General features: G+C 42.4%; 3 protein-coding genes across 6 annotated transcripts; 1 reads left to right on the plus strand and 2 right to left on the minus strand.

The window, feature by feature from the left end:
• Positions 1-1,154: 1,154 nt before the first annotated feature.
• Positions 1,155-7,372, minus strand: cdca4 (cell division cycle associated 4). Of its 2 annotated transcripts, XM_028395454.1 has the most exons (3): positions 7,132-7,372; positions 4,067-4,204; positions 1,155-3,744 (listed from the first exon to the last, which is right to left on the minus strand). In XM_028395454.1, exon 3 carries the CDS (start codon positions 3,733-3,735, stop codon positions 2,815-2,817), a length of 921 nt encoding a protein of 306 aa, XP_028251255.1. In that variant the 5' UTR covers positions 3,736-3,744; positions 4,067-4,204; positions 7,132-7,372; the 3' UTR covers positions 1,155-2,814. The 2 variants fall into 2 exon arrangements, with proteins under 2 accessions (XP_028251255.1, XP_028251254.1); XM_028395453.1 differs by lacking the exon at positions 4,067-4,204 and having other exon boundaries at positions 7,132-7,371.
• Positions 7,373-9,074: 1,702 nt separating this feature from the next.
• Positions 9,075-11,984, plus strand: LOC114427975 (activator of 90 kDa heat shock protein ATPase homolog 1-like). Its single transcript, XM_028396234.1, has 9 exons — positions 9,075-9,307; positions 9,872-10,062; positions 10,153-10,235; positions 10,322-10,439; positions 10,545-10,636; positions 10,719-10,847; positions 10,934-11,035; positions 11,145-11,196; positions 11,431-11,984. Exons 1-9 carry the CDS (start codon positions 9,228-9,230, stop codon positions 11,601-11,603), a joined length of 1,020 nt encoding a protein of 339 aa, XP_028252035.1. The 5' UTR covers positions 9,075-9,227; the 3' UTR covers positions 11,604-11,984.
• Positions 11,985-12,366: 382 nt separating this feature from the next.
• On the minus strand, positions 12,367-14,652 carry LOC114427976 (dr1-associated corepressor). 3 transcript variants are annotated; one of them, XM_028396236.1, is made up of 7 exons: positions 14,455-14,652; positions 14,331-14,373; positions 13,807-13,879; positions 13,478-13,571; positions 13,269-13,366; positions 13,058-13,157; positions 12,367-12,880 (listed from the first exon to the last, which is right to left on the minus strand). In XM_028396236.1, the coding sequence occupies exons 2-7, from the start codon at positions 14,343-14,345 to the stop codon at positions 12,745-12,747; spliced, it is 516 nt and encodes a 171-aa protein (XP_028252037.1). In that variant the 5' UTR covers positions 14,346-14,373; positions 14,455-14,652; the 3' UTR covers positions 12,367-12,744. The 3 variants fall into 3 exon arrangements, with proteins under 3 accessions (XP_028252037.1, XP_028252036.1, XP_028252038.1); XM_028396235.1 differs by lacking the exon at positions 14,331-14,373 and having other exon boundaries at positions 14,455-14,646; XM_028396237.1 differs by lacking the exon at positions 14,331-14,373 and having other exon boundaries at positions 13,250-13,366; positions 14,455-14,640.
• Positions 14,653-15,079: the final 427 nt, after the last annotated feature.

Below are 15,079 nucleotides of genomic sequence, written 5' to 3' on the forward strand. Positions count from 1 at the left end.
GAGCATTTCAGGGATTTTTATCTGATTTTAAGCAGCAACAGCTGAGAACACACAGCTGGTGCAGCTCCAGCTGTTGCATCTCTAGATTACACTTACCTGATTTGAATATCAGATTTATTTACTGTCAGACTCTAAACACTGACACAGATGCATTTGGCACATTTATATCAGTGAATAAATGGTCTTCATAGCAGGTAAAGTGTCCCGTTTGTGGGTTATATATTGATATCTTATAAGATAAGATAAGATAAAACTTTATTAATCCTGCAGGAAATTCTTGTGCCAGAGGTATCAAGTTACATTAAATGCAGTTAAGTACAGAGTATAAGAGTATAAGTGTCACTATAATCCAAAATCAGAGTACAGTACACAGTATGAGCACAATATATGATACATGGATACAAATATGGAGATGTAAGGTGCTAAGTAAACATAAATATAGACCAGTGGAGGGAATGACAGTGATGCCTGACATGATTATCTAGCTCCTCTCCTACAGAAAGGGGAGGAGTTATACAGTCTGATGGCCACTGGCAGGAAGGACCTCCTGTGGCGTTCTGTGCTGCTCCTCGTAGTCTCAGTCTACCGCTGAATGTGCTCCTGTAGGACAGCAGTGTGTCGTGCAGGGGGTGAGACGTGTTGTTACGAATACTGAGGAGTTTCCTCAGTATACTCCTCTCCGTCACCTCCACCACAGACTCCAGCTCCACTCCCAGCACCGAGCCAGCCTTCCTAATGAGCTTGTTGAGTCTGTTGGTGTCGGCCGCCTTCATCCTGCTGCCCCAGCACACTACAGCGTAGAAGCTGACGCTGGAGACCACCGAGTGGTAAAACATCTGCAGCATGGTCTGGCAGACGTTAAAGGACCTGAGTCTCCTCAGTAGATACAGGCGACTCTGTCCCTTCTTGTATAAAGTGCTTATATATTATATAAGCACCGAACAGGGGAATGTACCCCAACATTTACTTTTTGCAAATGCAAATGTATGGTTATAATCTTGAAATTCATATTTAATTTGATGACAAATTAATTTTTTTTACTGAACCAACTGCCAGATTTGGACAAAAAAACAAACACACAAAAACAAAAAATAAACACTCACCTGATCCAAGATCAATGGAAAAGGAACAAAGATCGACACAATAACACGGGACCTAATCAATAGTCGCACCTTTTATTATAAAAAATATTTACAAAGATGCTACAATGTTTTTTCTTATTATATAAAAAATGCATACATTTTACAATGATAATTAGTCTTTGAAGTTCTACCTCCCATTCAGACCAGAGACATCCTTCAGGAGTGTGTGTGTGTGTGTGGTAAGGTATCAAGCGTGTCGTAATACTGTATTCTAGTCAATACATTTGTGTTTGCCTGAGTTAATCTCTTCATCATGGTGACAAGGAACCATTTCGCATTTGATTTTCCACATATTCAGGAGAAAGGCAACTGTTTGCATAAAAGGAATTAAAGGACTTTTGAGTTGTGTACAGTCATGTTTGAAACACATATGACAGAGCTGCATAGTAATTTGAATAGTAACCCGGTTATTATTACAAAAGTTAGCAATAAATAGATACTGCATTCAAAACGGAGGGCAGAATTTGGATAAATATAAATTTCATCGGGCCTTGTGGTTGAATTGATGAGTCGATATGGTATGTCTGTACCTAGATACAATAAATACAATAAATAAAACAACAATAAATTAGATGGGTTAACACAGAGAATTCCTCATTTGTAAGAACAAATGAAAGAAAAGAAATATGGCTTCTTGATGCAGTTATCGCCCCGGGGTTTCTCAAAGAAAAGCTGCTTATCGTTATCGGATCTGAACTGTGAAGGCAGAACAGGAACCTTCCTCCCTTTTGTCCACTGCCTTACCAGAAGTGGACAAGTGGAGGTAATGTCCCTTTCTGCATAAAGCTTTTGGGAAAAAAAGAAAAAAGGGGACAGAACAGTGCCTGTAAAGTGTGAGGAGGAGGATGATGATGATGATGATGTCAGTTACAGTCAACGTGTTACAAACCAAACTGTGGGAAGACACTGTCTCGAGTCTGGCTACATTAAAATTTTTAAAAACTGCCTGGGAGGGGGGAAAAAAAATAATAATAATAATATCAAATGATGCTTGCAAAAAATCCCCCCCAGCTGTATAATGCAAAAAAATATATTTCTATATACACATACGTACATATACATATATTCCATTCATAATTGCTCAAATCTCTAGGAAAATATGCATTGATTCATAGATTTTTGGATTTACAATTTTTGTTCTGGTTTCTGATGCATGATGTAGTGTGAGTGTGTTTGTTCCTCAGTCCATGTAACAATAAATAGAAATGGACAAAATGGCGGGAAGTACGGAGAAGGAGCTAGTATGACAGAATGTATGACAGACGTAAACATGGAAAGTACGTAAATAAGAATGCATCATTGTATAGGTAATTATATTCGCCTTCTCACAGACGTTGAGTTTTTGGAATATATCGACGTAGTAGGAAACTAACTGCGTTGCCGTGACACCCCACTTATTTGTTGTTTTTTTTTTTAATTTATGTCACCCACTGCCAATTGTACACATTTAACTTTGAATAAAACGATGAACTACAGCTGCCGACTCGCCGCCTGTGTGGCCGTAAGAGGAGTCTAATTTCATAAATCTACGTGGCTCGCTGTTAATTTCCCACCTTCTCCCAAAACCTCCAGCAATCTGTAACAATACCACAAACAGAACATGCACATGTTACTGTGCATAGTCTGGAGAAAGTCTGTGAGATCAGTACAGGTCTGAGGAATGTTCTGAGATTCAGGACCCAACTATGATCTCCATGATGTGGTCCAATTCGTTCAGGTCTGACCTGCAGCTCGCGCTGGAGCTGAGGGCCGTCGGCCCATGAGAGGACAAGCTCTCCAGGAGGTCGTAAGGCCCCATTTTGGGGGTGCTTTGCATGCCTGTCAGCACCGTGTCGAGGTCATAGTAGGATGGGTCCACGTCTGAAAACAGCTCCCCGAGCACGGGGTCTTGGGGCGGCGCCGGGTGCTTGATCTCAAAAGTCCCAAAAACCTGCTCCCCTGTCCTGGAGTCTGCGCTTAGGTGGTCCTGGTCTGCCTCTTCACCCTCCGACACACACTCCTCGCTGTCCTCCTCTTCGTCCTCCTCGCACTCACCTTCTTCTTCGTCCTCCTCCCAGCAGGGCCCCATGCCAAAGGGGCCCGCGAGGTAAGAAGCTGAGGACAGCTGGGGGGAGACAGGCGACAAAGTGGACATGGTTACCTCCGTCTCCACGTCTCCCTCCATCACCACCTCCTCCGAATGGTAGCCCTCCTCCAGGCCAACCACGGAGAAGGGCTTGGGGCTCTGCCCGGCCTGAGCAGCTGCATCCGTCTGCCTGCACAGAACCTCAGTGGCCACCAGGCGGTCGGCGGGACACTGGGCGGCAGCCAGGGCCTGGGTCATTATCTGCCAGGTGCCGTCTTGGGTCATCTCCTCCTGGATCTGACGCACCGTGTTGGCGATGAGCACCGAGCGACACAGGTTCGGCTCGACCAGCATGTGACACAACTGCAGCTTGATCAGCGACATGTCAAGCAGCGACTGCCGCTGCAGACTATAAGAGGAGGACATCGTCCGAGCTGCCACGGATGCAGCCACCGGGCTCTGGTCACCACTGGAGACCTGCTCCTCCCCGGAGTCTGAGAACTTGCGCTTGGTGCCCTTCGGGAACATGTTGTATCTCTGTTGTGATGGCGAGGAGACAGAAACAGAGTCAGACTCACAGCGGCAACACTTTATCTGAGCATCAACAAATGTATCACACTGACAAACACAGAATGACTACTGTTCTGAATCTCAATAGCTAATAATGATTAAGAATAAGTGTCATGTCATTAATTACATAAATGTGTGATGTAATGAGGCTACGTGGTGTAACATCTGTGTGGACATGAGGGAGCTACAATCTGCTGAGCAGCAGCTGTGACTTTATAAAACTATAGGTGAGCTACAGTAAACAGTAACTGGTTTGTTGTAGTTGTTTTTTTCTTAAAGTTTGCTATACCTTTCCTGTTGAGAGGCACAGGCAATAGCAATGCAGCTTGGTCCCGGCTGCAACGCTCCAAGTACTTTTGTACGAGCGACAAGCAGCTTTTGTTCAGCACCATTTCTGCCCATTTTAGGCCAGTCTGAGGCAAGACTCCTGCTGGGCGGAACAACCACACTTTTAACAGACCACTGAGCCACCGAAAATAGAATGGTTACCAGCTAAATGCGGACGCTGCATCAAAGTAAGCACAGACTACACAGACCTTTGTCAAAAAACAAAGTTACATGATCAGTATAATCCCCGCCCCCCCCCCCCTTTCCCAGTGCCACCTGTGATCAAAAACAAAAAAAAAATCAAAAAAGATATCCTAATCAATAAAGTGCTTTCAATGGGTAAAAAAGGGGACAATAAGAGAAATTATAGCATTAATTCAATTCACAGTACAATATAACCACCATGAGCCACTAATAATTATAATAAAGGGAGATCAGGTTTCCAGGTCTACACACACACACACACACACGCGACGCTTCAAAAACTAGTAGAACCAGATTTTCACTTTCTCTTCACTGAGGAGGGGAAGAAAAGTAGAGTCAACTTCCTTATTCAACACACACATGTCTTACAGGAACAAAACAACACTCCTGACAGCATTTAAAAAAAATGACCTCTGACTTCCCCCAAAAATAAAACTGGATGCAAGTAAGCAGGAGCTCTGAACAGCAGCCTGTGGCATTTAATTTTCCATCAGACAGAGAGAGGGGGGAACAAAAAAAAACAAGAGTCCGGCTGCATCTCCTCAGTGTTAAACCTGTGGGCAGGGCATTCATGGGTGAATGGTTCCATGTGCTTCCATCACAAATTAATCACAAAAATATTGATGAATAAGTAGCACAATGACAATAATACACATGTTGTAGACAGTAGGGATTACAGAACAGCAGTAAGTTTTACAGAAACTGCCCAGAAACCAGCTGAAGTCTGCACCAACAAACCTCCGTTTGTTTTTCTTCAGGTTTTAAAGAAGCTCAGGCCACACTAAGAGCCTCTCGTCTGTGCAAATTACACCTTAAAAACCTTTAGTCAGTGTACAATCAGACAGTAAATCAAATAATAAACTTTATTTCACCATTAAAAGAGAAACTACTGGGCTTCTTTTCACTTTAGGAAACAAATATTACCTTCTTCCCCCCTGATCGATCGGGATGATTGAACAAAATCACCACACTTTATTTATATTTTTTAGAAATGATCAGTCCTACCAAAATAGACGTGGCTCTAATAGTGTACACTGGAGGTGGTTTTAGTCCTTGCTTGCATAGAAAAACACTTCCTGACAGTAGACAGAATGAGAAGGAGTTGGAAAAAAAGTCATTTATGAAGGTGCCCGGAGATCTAAAATACAAAAGGTGAGAAAACAATTATGGAAATATATATATATATATATTGTCTTCTTGTGTGGTGCGTTTGTTGTGCTGGCGCCTGTTAAACAAAGAGCACTATCTGCTTAAAGGAAAAAAAAATAGAAATACAACCAGGAAGACCTAAGAGAAAGTACACGGCACAGAGAAGAGAAATGACATGACAGACTTTTTGAACATGTATATTGGTAAATGTGTTGTTTTTGAACACCTTATAGTTGAGCATTTTGGGGTTAAATCTCAAGACAGATACATAAATGACCAGAAATCTAAAAAAAAAATATAAATCAAATAAATTTCCATCACTCCAATTATGCAGCTGTTGCAGACAAATTTGACCTTATTAAGAAGCATACAAGGTGTGTTTTGGCTTTTTTTTACATAGAAAAAAAAGTGCATCAAATATATTTTTCTATTCATTCACAGTTCTTAAAGGTGTCAGACACAATAACAAGATGAATCTAAACTCCTTCTGCACTAAAACACTATAAATATATACAAAAACTGTCAAAAAATTAAAGAATATTTGAGATTGAGATGTTTTTTTTAATGAATTGTGGGTTATATTATTATATATTTGTGACTTTAAGGTCAATTTTATCTACAAATTTCATTTTATTTGTTATATTTAATACAAAGATCCTGAAGGGAGACGTTTTTTTTGACATTTATAGAGTTAAACTGTGTAAGTATCGGCTTAAATCTAAATGCTGTCTGCTGCAGGTGCTTATTAATGGCAGTGATAATAATAATCCCACATTTCTACACCCACACATCTGTGTGCTGGGTCTTTATCTCGGGTCTGAGCCGTGAACTCAGCCCCTCTGAGGTTTAACAGGAAGATGCTGACATATGTGATGTTCAAAAACCTGACAGGGACCAGGAAGTGGCCGCAGCGTTTCAACATGCGTCTAATTAAAAACACAGAGAGTCGGGCAGGTTAGCATGTAAACACGGAATATTTGTGTTGTTCTATGCTACAAACCAAACAAAAATGCAGCCTCGCTTTACGTCAATGGCTGCTAACACACGGCCCATCCCCCACTGCACACTGAAAACCAGCCACTTCCACAGCCTGCCCGACTAAATGAAGAAATAAACTTACAACACGACACACTAGCGCTCATTTCACCGACTCTACGCTTCATTTCCAGGTGTTACCGCTAACAAAGGCCTAGTTTTAACCCGGTGGAGACGCTGTGAAGGGCGGCAGGGAGCCGCTGGCCGTGGCTGCCGCATGCTTTGTCTTTTCAGCATCAGAGCTACCGAGCGACAATGAGGCCATTTTGCGCTAGTAGCTAACAGCTAGCCGGCTAACTGTGCTACGGGTCTGAATTACTGCCGCCGCTGCTGCTGCTAGCTAACCGAGATGTTCAGTGAAATGGACAAAACGATGCCTCCGTGGAGGTACAAAACGCCTAGCACTCATCCGGTTCCATTTGGCAATTTCCTCTTATAAAATAAAAACCGACTGCTAGCAAGCTAATTAGCCAAAAGCGCCCACCCACCTACCCATCCTCCTTCCTCCTTTCTAGCCAAAAACAAGAGTTCTCGCCGCGGCTGGGGCTGTTAAGTTCTCAAAAACAACAAACGATCACCGGGTGTTTTTTTTTTTTTTTCGAAAGACTACCGCCGGGTGGTTTGGACTGCCGTACTCACCTCGTGTTTGTGTTATTTTATTCCCGTCTCGGTCATAGGATCGACGGCAGGGAAAGCGGAGATCAGGTTCAGATGAGATCATTCATGCCACGGCTTCAAAAACTGAACTACCTCTGTCCTGCTGCTGCTGCTGCTGCGGAGCGGACGGCAGGAGGGAAGGCAGGCAGGGAGGGGGAGGGGAGCCGACAAAAGCCAGCCATATGCCTGGGATTCCTCTCTAATGATTTCTCCCCGCTCCTCTCTCTGCTGCTAAAGCTCCGACAAACACGCCGAACACAGCGAAGCACCGGGGTTTGAAGAAGCACAGATTAAAGCTCAGAGCTCACGTCGGGCATTTTGATTTCACGCTACAGTAACAATACTCAACAATACTCAACAGAAATCACACCAGGGGAGGGAAAAAACTAACATTTACTGAGTATTCCTCTTAAATACAGCTATTAACAGATGATGTTGTTGTACAGATGTGGACACAGATCATATTGTTATTATTCTGTTTGGGCTTAAAGCATTTTTTTTTTTTTTTTTACAACTTAAACCAGAGTTTACCGCTGGTTTCTGTCATATTTCAGAGTTTTTGGGATTTAATGTGGCTCAGAGAGCTCAGACAATGCACCGACAATCACTGAAGAAAGCGTCCTAACACACAACAACAACAACAACAACACATAACAACAAGTTAGAACCAAGCACAACAAAGATGTTTTCAGGGGGACCCAAAAAAGTGACGGACCTGCCTTTAGGTGTTACAGCTGCTACTTGTTAGTGTTGTTTGTTTGTTTGTTCACTAAAGGAAAATCATTTAAAAACTCTTCTCTATGTAGTGATATTCTTATATCAGAAGTGTGTGTGTGCACCAGCAGGTGGCAGTATGCAGATGTTAACCATGTTAAAATGGTTCAGGTTTCCTGGGTCATCATTAGACACTACAAGGACTACAACTCCCAGCATGCTTAGAGGAAACAGAGAGGATTCACACACACACACACACAGAGCAAACTGATGTCAACTAGTGACAGTGAAGGTCAACTGTGCACCGCCTCACGATGTCTGCGTCTGGGCCACGGCGTAGAGACGAGTAGCATGTAGGCTACTCTGTTTCACACCTGTTTACACACACACACACTCATTAGCGTTCACATCACAGCATCTGATGTAGATGATGATTCCTAAACTGATTTCCTGTCAGTTAAAGGGTGATTCTGCTAAACCTGTGTCCCAAGATTTGGGTTTTAAAGCTTTAACGGGGACAAACATATTTTGAACTGATACCAGTTTTATGTGATAATAATCTTTCTTTAGATTTCAGTAGTCTGTAAAACCAGCTCTTCACCTTGTTAGCTGTGTTTTCGGTGTTTTGTGGGCCACTCAACGAGCCTTACCTCGACATAACCTCCATGAAACAGAGCAGTGGATGAAGTAGATGTATGTTGATGAAGCTGCTTACGAGGTACGAGCCCATAGTGTGCAGACATCTTAACACCGCTTCTCTCCAATCTGGTGAGCATTGCTCCCAGCATTAATATATATCTATATTTAATGAGAAGGACCCCCCTGGACAGGTCGGTCTTTTGTAGGACTTCCAATAGTTCCTTGGATATATCAATAAAAATACAAATCTGAACATTACACAGTAAATAATGGTTAACCCCATTTCTATCCTGGCCTGGCTTAATTTAGTGTGTTTATTTATTTATTCTGTAGCTGCCCTCATAGACCACGCCTCCCTGATCCAAGGTGGATCCGATCATCGATTTATAGATGATCAATATGTTCCTCTCTGCTCCCCACCACACAGCTCCTCAAAATACGCGGCGTATTTTGCAGGATGTTTGTTTTTTTCGTGACGCGGAACTGTTCTGCAGAACAGCACTTCCGGCACGGCGGAACATTCTACCTCGTTCCACATGGTTCCGCTTCCAGCATTTTCTGTGCACGGTCAGTAAACGCAGGCGCACCGCTACAGAGCAGCAGCAGCAGCCAGAGGCTTCTAGAACCAGCGTGCAGCGGACAGCCGCCGGCGGAGTGATCTGCGCTCTCTAAAACCTTTAAACTTTTATTATTATTAACATTATTATTACTCTTTATCTGTCGTGATGGCAAAGTGGGGAGAAGGAGACCCCCGTTGGATCGTAGAGGAGAGAGCCGACGCCACTAATGTCAACAATTGGCACTGGTGAGAGCCGATAAAAGGACACTTGCCTGTTAGCTTGTCTGCTAATGCTAACATCCTATATTGAGCTTGTATTAGCTTCACAGAGCAGCTTTTATTTTTAGATTTAGCCACTTGTCCGTGTCAGTTATTGTCATGTAGTTATCTTTAGACACTTGTGAATCTTTTATGAAGAAGATTACTGAGTTAAAGTGTCACGGTTGTAACAGCTAGCCGAGCTAACCTCACGATTATTCAAGTTAGGCTTCGCGTGTAGCTAGCTAGTAATGCTGTTGATGTATGTATAGCGGCTGTTAGCTGTTAATAACACACGTGTTCACGCATAATAACGTGGATTTTACTGTTTAATAGAGTCAGTATTAATGAAAGTTTTCTTTTATCGTTGCTAGGGGGCACACACTTTAGAGTTTAGAAAAAATACCGTGAAATAATTCATGTTCCTCTGTAGCTGTTTCTGTTTACAGTGTTTTTTTTCCAAGGTAACATCAGCTGTCAAATGTGGAGTGGTCTGTAAAGTGTGTAGCTCTGTTCAGACATGCTCTCTCAGCCCTGTGGTCTCTGTTTCAGGACCGAACGAGACGCCACAAACTGGTCCTCAGACAAGTTAAAATCCCTGCTGCTCGGGTTGAGTGTGGAGAGCGAGGAGGGGCTGTGTGAGGTGACAGAGGTCGGCAAGGTGGAAGGAGAAGCCTCCATTAACAACCGCAAAGGAAAGCTTATCTTCTTTTATGAGTGGAACCTGAAAGCCACTTGGACCGGTAAGGAGATGCACGTCTTTACTAGTACTAACTGAAACTCGGCTTTGAATCTTTGCTGACCCGCATGTTTTTTTTTGTTTGTTTTACCAGCAAAGTCGAAAGCAGGAGTGAAATATAAAGGAGCAATCGAAGTTCCAAACCTGTCCGATGAAAACGACATGGAGGACCTTGATGTAAGTTTCTCCAAAGATCTCGTACATGTTGAATCTGAGTGCTGTTGGAGAGATGTAGTGATGTCTGTCCTGTGTTGTGTTGTCAGATCTCTGTATCCTTAAACAAAGATGAACCCGACACGCCTCTGCTCAACCTGATGAAAACAAAAGGATCCGACAAAATCCGCGAAGCACTGGGAAGCTACGTCGGCTACTTAAAGTCGGGTCAGTGGACAACGCAGATATTTAACTTGTAGATATTTAACTCTTTGTGTTTTGGATTGATCGGTTTTGGAGATTTAAAGTCGGCACTGTCTCTTGTTTTTGCAGAGTTCACACAGGGGATGATCCTGCCTACAGCCAACGGTGTGGCCAAGCCTCAGTCCACATCACAGTCTAAAGCCAAGCTGGATAAAACCCAGGTTTGTGCCGACAGTCAGACCTGCGGCGCATGTTGCAGCAGAGAAGCAGCTCTTTGCTCACATTTGTTCTCCTGTTGGGCAGATTTCCACCTCAGGCAGCACCGTGGCTCCCGTCAACACTGGCGTCAAGATCCCCACCTGTAAATTCAGCATGAGGGAGACGTTCCTCACCTCGCCGGCGGAGCTGTACAGAGTCTTTCTCAACCAGGAGGTGAGCTTCAGCAGCGTTTTTCTCCTTCGGTGTGTTTTCACCCAGCATGAAGCTAAAGGAACGTTCTGGTTCTCCTCACTCTGCAGATGGTTCAGGCGTTCACACACGCTCCGGCCACAGTGGACGGAGAGCGGGGCGGAAAGTTCCGCCTGCTAGATGGAAACGTTTTTGGTGAATTCACAGAGCTGGTGAGGAAGATGTTCAAACTTTTAGCTCCATATATGAGTTACATTCATGTGTGTGTGTTTTTCGTATGTATACTTTTATCCTTTAAAAAATGAACCTTCTCTCCTCCAGACACCTGATGAGAAAATAGTTATGAAGTGGAGGTATAACAACTGGCCCTGTGGTACGTTTCACCTTAATGGATGACGGCTGATAGTTTTAGGTTAAAAGAGCTACTATTTTATTTGTATTTATTGTCGTAACTCTGAAATAATCTAAGATGAATCGACTTCTTGTAGTTAAAAGATGCAATTTTATCGTGAGGATCTTTAATCTATCGGATCAGATTCGGTATTTTTCACTCTGCGTCTTTAGTTTTATTAATTTTCCGACACATTGCTGTTTTTCTGCTCCACAGAACATTATGCGACAATCACGATGACGTTCTTGGACCGGAGCAGCGAGACGGAGCTGAAGGTGGAGTGTAGAGGCGTCCCGGACAGCCAGGAGGAGCAGACGAAAGAGGGCTGGAAGAGATACTACTTTGAAGCTATTAAACAGACTTTTGGCTACGGAGCGCGGCTCTACTGAAGACGCTGTGTTTTAGTTCTGGTTTTTTCTGTTTTAATTTTTTTGTCCTCACTCTCTCTCTCTCTCTCTCTCTCTGGCACAAAAAACACACCCTGTTGTAAACTCAGCATGAGTTAAGGAAAGAGACAGCATAGGTGAGGCCGACCTGACACCTGTCTGTGTGTGTACATGTTTTTCTCTACATATTTAAATCTAGAATTTTTCCCCCCTTCAGTATTTAGGTCAGTTCTAAGGAGCGTTAATGGACTGTGCCTTTGGGACTCTGGATGGAAATTAAATGGAATAATAAAGCAAAGAAGGATCTATTGAACCACGTCTTTAAATATATGTAATTTACTGCAGGAGGAGCTAAAATAAATGTTTTCTTTTACTTGGAAAATATGTTCCTTTGGAAATTAACGTTTATTTTTTACTTATTTTTAGTGTAACTGTAGTAAAAAGACGCTTTCAGCCAAGATGCATGTTTCATTTTTAACGGCCGGGCGGAGGACTGACTGCTGGGCCTCTTATTTTTTTCATACAGCTCAGCGGTTCCACGTCCAGGCCTTCGAGAGGAAATGTTGATCAGTGTTGGAACAGTTAATATTCCTTATTATGCAGGTAGCTAGCGTAGAAACTCACCAGATGTTTTGCTATATATTTGGCTTTGAACATGTTAATTTTCTGAACAGAAATGCATCTATTTATTCCTCATTTCATCCCATCAGTGTAAAAAACTAAAGAAAAGAAAATAGTTTCTTGGAATAAACCAATTCCAGTTTGCTCCAGATTGATCATTTTTTTTATTTGATGTTTTCTTTCTCCTCCTAAGCAAATGTCTTTAAAACATTAATTTACAAGTGCTTTAAAACAATAGAAACCACAAAGGCTGCTACTCGGTAAAAAGAAAAGCACTTTGGTTTTAAAGATCGATGCAGGTCACGTTTTTTTTTTTTTTTTTTTTTTTAGCCTGTTCTTTTACAGGAAAATGAAAATAATACAGGTGGAAAGTGTAAAAATTAACCTCAAAATAGAACATCACATCCAAAAAATAAATGCAAAACAAAATCTTCACTGTGAACCACAAAAGGTTCTGCACAGTCCAAACTCAACGTTCAGAGATAAAACACAACAAAAAACATCTTTTCCAAGAACATAAACACTAAATCTTTTTTTTTTTTACCGCAAAACTTTCATGTCGATGTGAGTCTTTAAACTTTGGTGCTAAACAAACCAGAAGAAACGAGGTGTCATCCTGAGTTCGTGCACAGTCACAGGCAGATGTAGAGTTCTGAGTCCTGGAGGAGGAGGGAGAGACAGAGGTCTGGACTTAAAAACACTCCTTCCTCATGAAAACATGAAACCCAAGGGTGCAGTTATCACTACAGCCAAAGGGGGTCGCTGTTGCAGCTTTTAGCGTGTTCATATTTTTGCCCACAGCTTCCAGAAATCTGGTGCTGGGACAGAATACCTACGCTGGAGCTGGAGTCGTTGGCGAGTGAGTGGAGGCTCCTCCGCTGCACCGCTTCTCCCACGTCTGCCGGCTTCTTGACAGAAACGTCACGCCGTTCATTCCTTGGAAAACAAAAGATCACGTTTAGTTTTCTCTCAGATTGACGTTCGGTTCAGATCCAGCTGTTTTTTTTTTTTAAGCCTTCCGTCTCTACCTGTATAAAGGCCACATACTCATGCCTCTGGTGTCCTTTTGGGCCACCGTAGACGTGGCTCGCTCCACCAGGTCTTTGAGGAAGTGGAAGAGTTTCTCTGACTCTATGCACTGCTTCCTGCAACATGTATTCAGTTAAATCCAGGTGATCAGACAGTGAACGTGTCACAGCTGCATGTAGACCTGATTCACTTCCTGCCAGTTGTTGGTGTTTTTGTCTCAGACTTACATGTGAGCCACAGATAGGACGGTGCTGAGCTTGGACTGGGTGATCGTGCAGGTTTTGGTCAGCAGAGACTTCAGGAACATCTCCAGAGCCCGAGCTGATCGCTGCAGTTTAGGATTTTACAGTTTTTTGTGGCACAACAATCGCATCTGTTGGCTTCTGTTTGAGAGTTACTGATTTACATGTTTGTCTAGTGCAGTAAGTGAAAGGGAAACAACACAAACTAGAGTTTAGACACAGATAAATAAAGTTTCAGTGCTAGAAAACATCTGGGGCTGCAGCACGCTTTAGCAGATGCTGAGTTTGAGGACAGCTGCAGACCTGAAGGATACAGATGATTACAGGAACCGCCATCGCAATCCTCCCCACCTCTGCATCCTTCTGCATGATCTTTTTGATGCGACTCTGACAACACAACAAAGACATTACAATTTAACGTGCTGTGCTCAGGTGCACCATCTCTGCTGTTACACAATTGAAGAATCATTTATAATAAAGTGTTTTTACAGGTGCTATTTTATTAAAAAAGATAAAAAAAGAACGGAAAGACTCAAAGCCTTTATTGTAAAATGTCTTGAAAAGTAAAACATTTTCAAATAAGGCATGAAAACAGTTTTTTCTTACTTATTAAACAGTATTTAGCTGTCAGAGCGGCTCCTGAGCAAAAAACATGACCTGAAACTTTTAAAAGTGTTTGATTAAATACAGCAAAACTCTTGATTAGCGATAAATAGCAAATACACGTTCATTCAAAACACGTCAAAGCAGCAGGGCAGGTACACACACACACACACTATATGAATAATTTAGTAACTGTTATCCTCCGACATCTTCAGGTATTAGCGTTATTTCCTACCGTCCCTGAAGGCATCAGACGGTCCTTTTCCACCCCATGCTACCTGAGTGGAGTTAGCCGTTAGCTTCAACTATCTGTGACTTTTTAACGACTTTTAATCAACGCGGAGGAGCGAAATACTCACAGGAGGGAAGCGTACGTTGTACTTTCTCTTCTGTCTGGGCATTTCAGTCGCTGCTTTATTCCGCGCCGCTGTTCACTCATCACATTTTTCATGTTTTTAACGCAAAGCGACGCTGCGGCCATTTGTTTACCTTCAGGAGGAAGAAGGAGAGTGATGCTGAAAACACACACACACACACACACACTCACACACACACTCACACACACACACTCACACACTCACACACACACACAGGCCAGGGCCCCGTGAACTAAAGATGACGTCACAGAATTCATTTAACTTTTAATTCCAGCACTTTATCTGTGTAGTGACCTGAAATTTTTGACTTGAATGTTTATTAATGTTTAGATTTTATTAGGTTTTATTTTTATTTTACTACTTTACCTTATTTTATATTTCTAAACCTGTCTTTTTGAGTATATACATGGAGCACCTGGAATGAAAGCAATTTCCCCCTGGGATCAATAAAGTATTTCTGATTCTGAAATCAATCAATCAGCAATTGTGATAGAACAAAAATTATTGATTGCTAGGCAATCAAACTCTTGTTCTTCTTGGTAGTCTATTTTATAATGTATATATCTTTTTCTTAACTTATCCCTTGCTGTCTGTATGCCGTTGCAAT

This window comes from Parambassis ranga, chromosome 22, assembly GCF_900634625.1.
Source record: "Parambassis ranga chromosome 22, fParRan2.1, whole genome shotgun sequence".
In the NCBI taxonomy this organism is placed as follows: domain Eukaryota; kingdom Metazoa; phylum Chordata; class Actinopteri; family Ambassidae; genus Parambassis; species Parambassis ranga.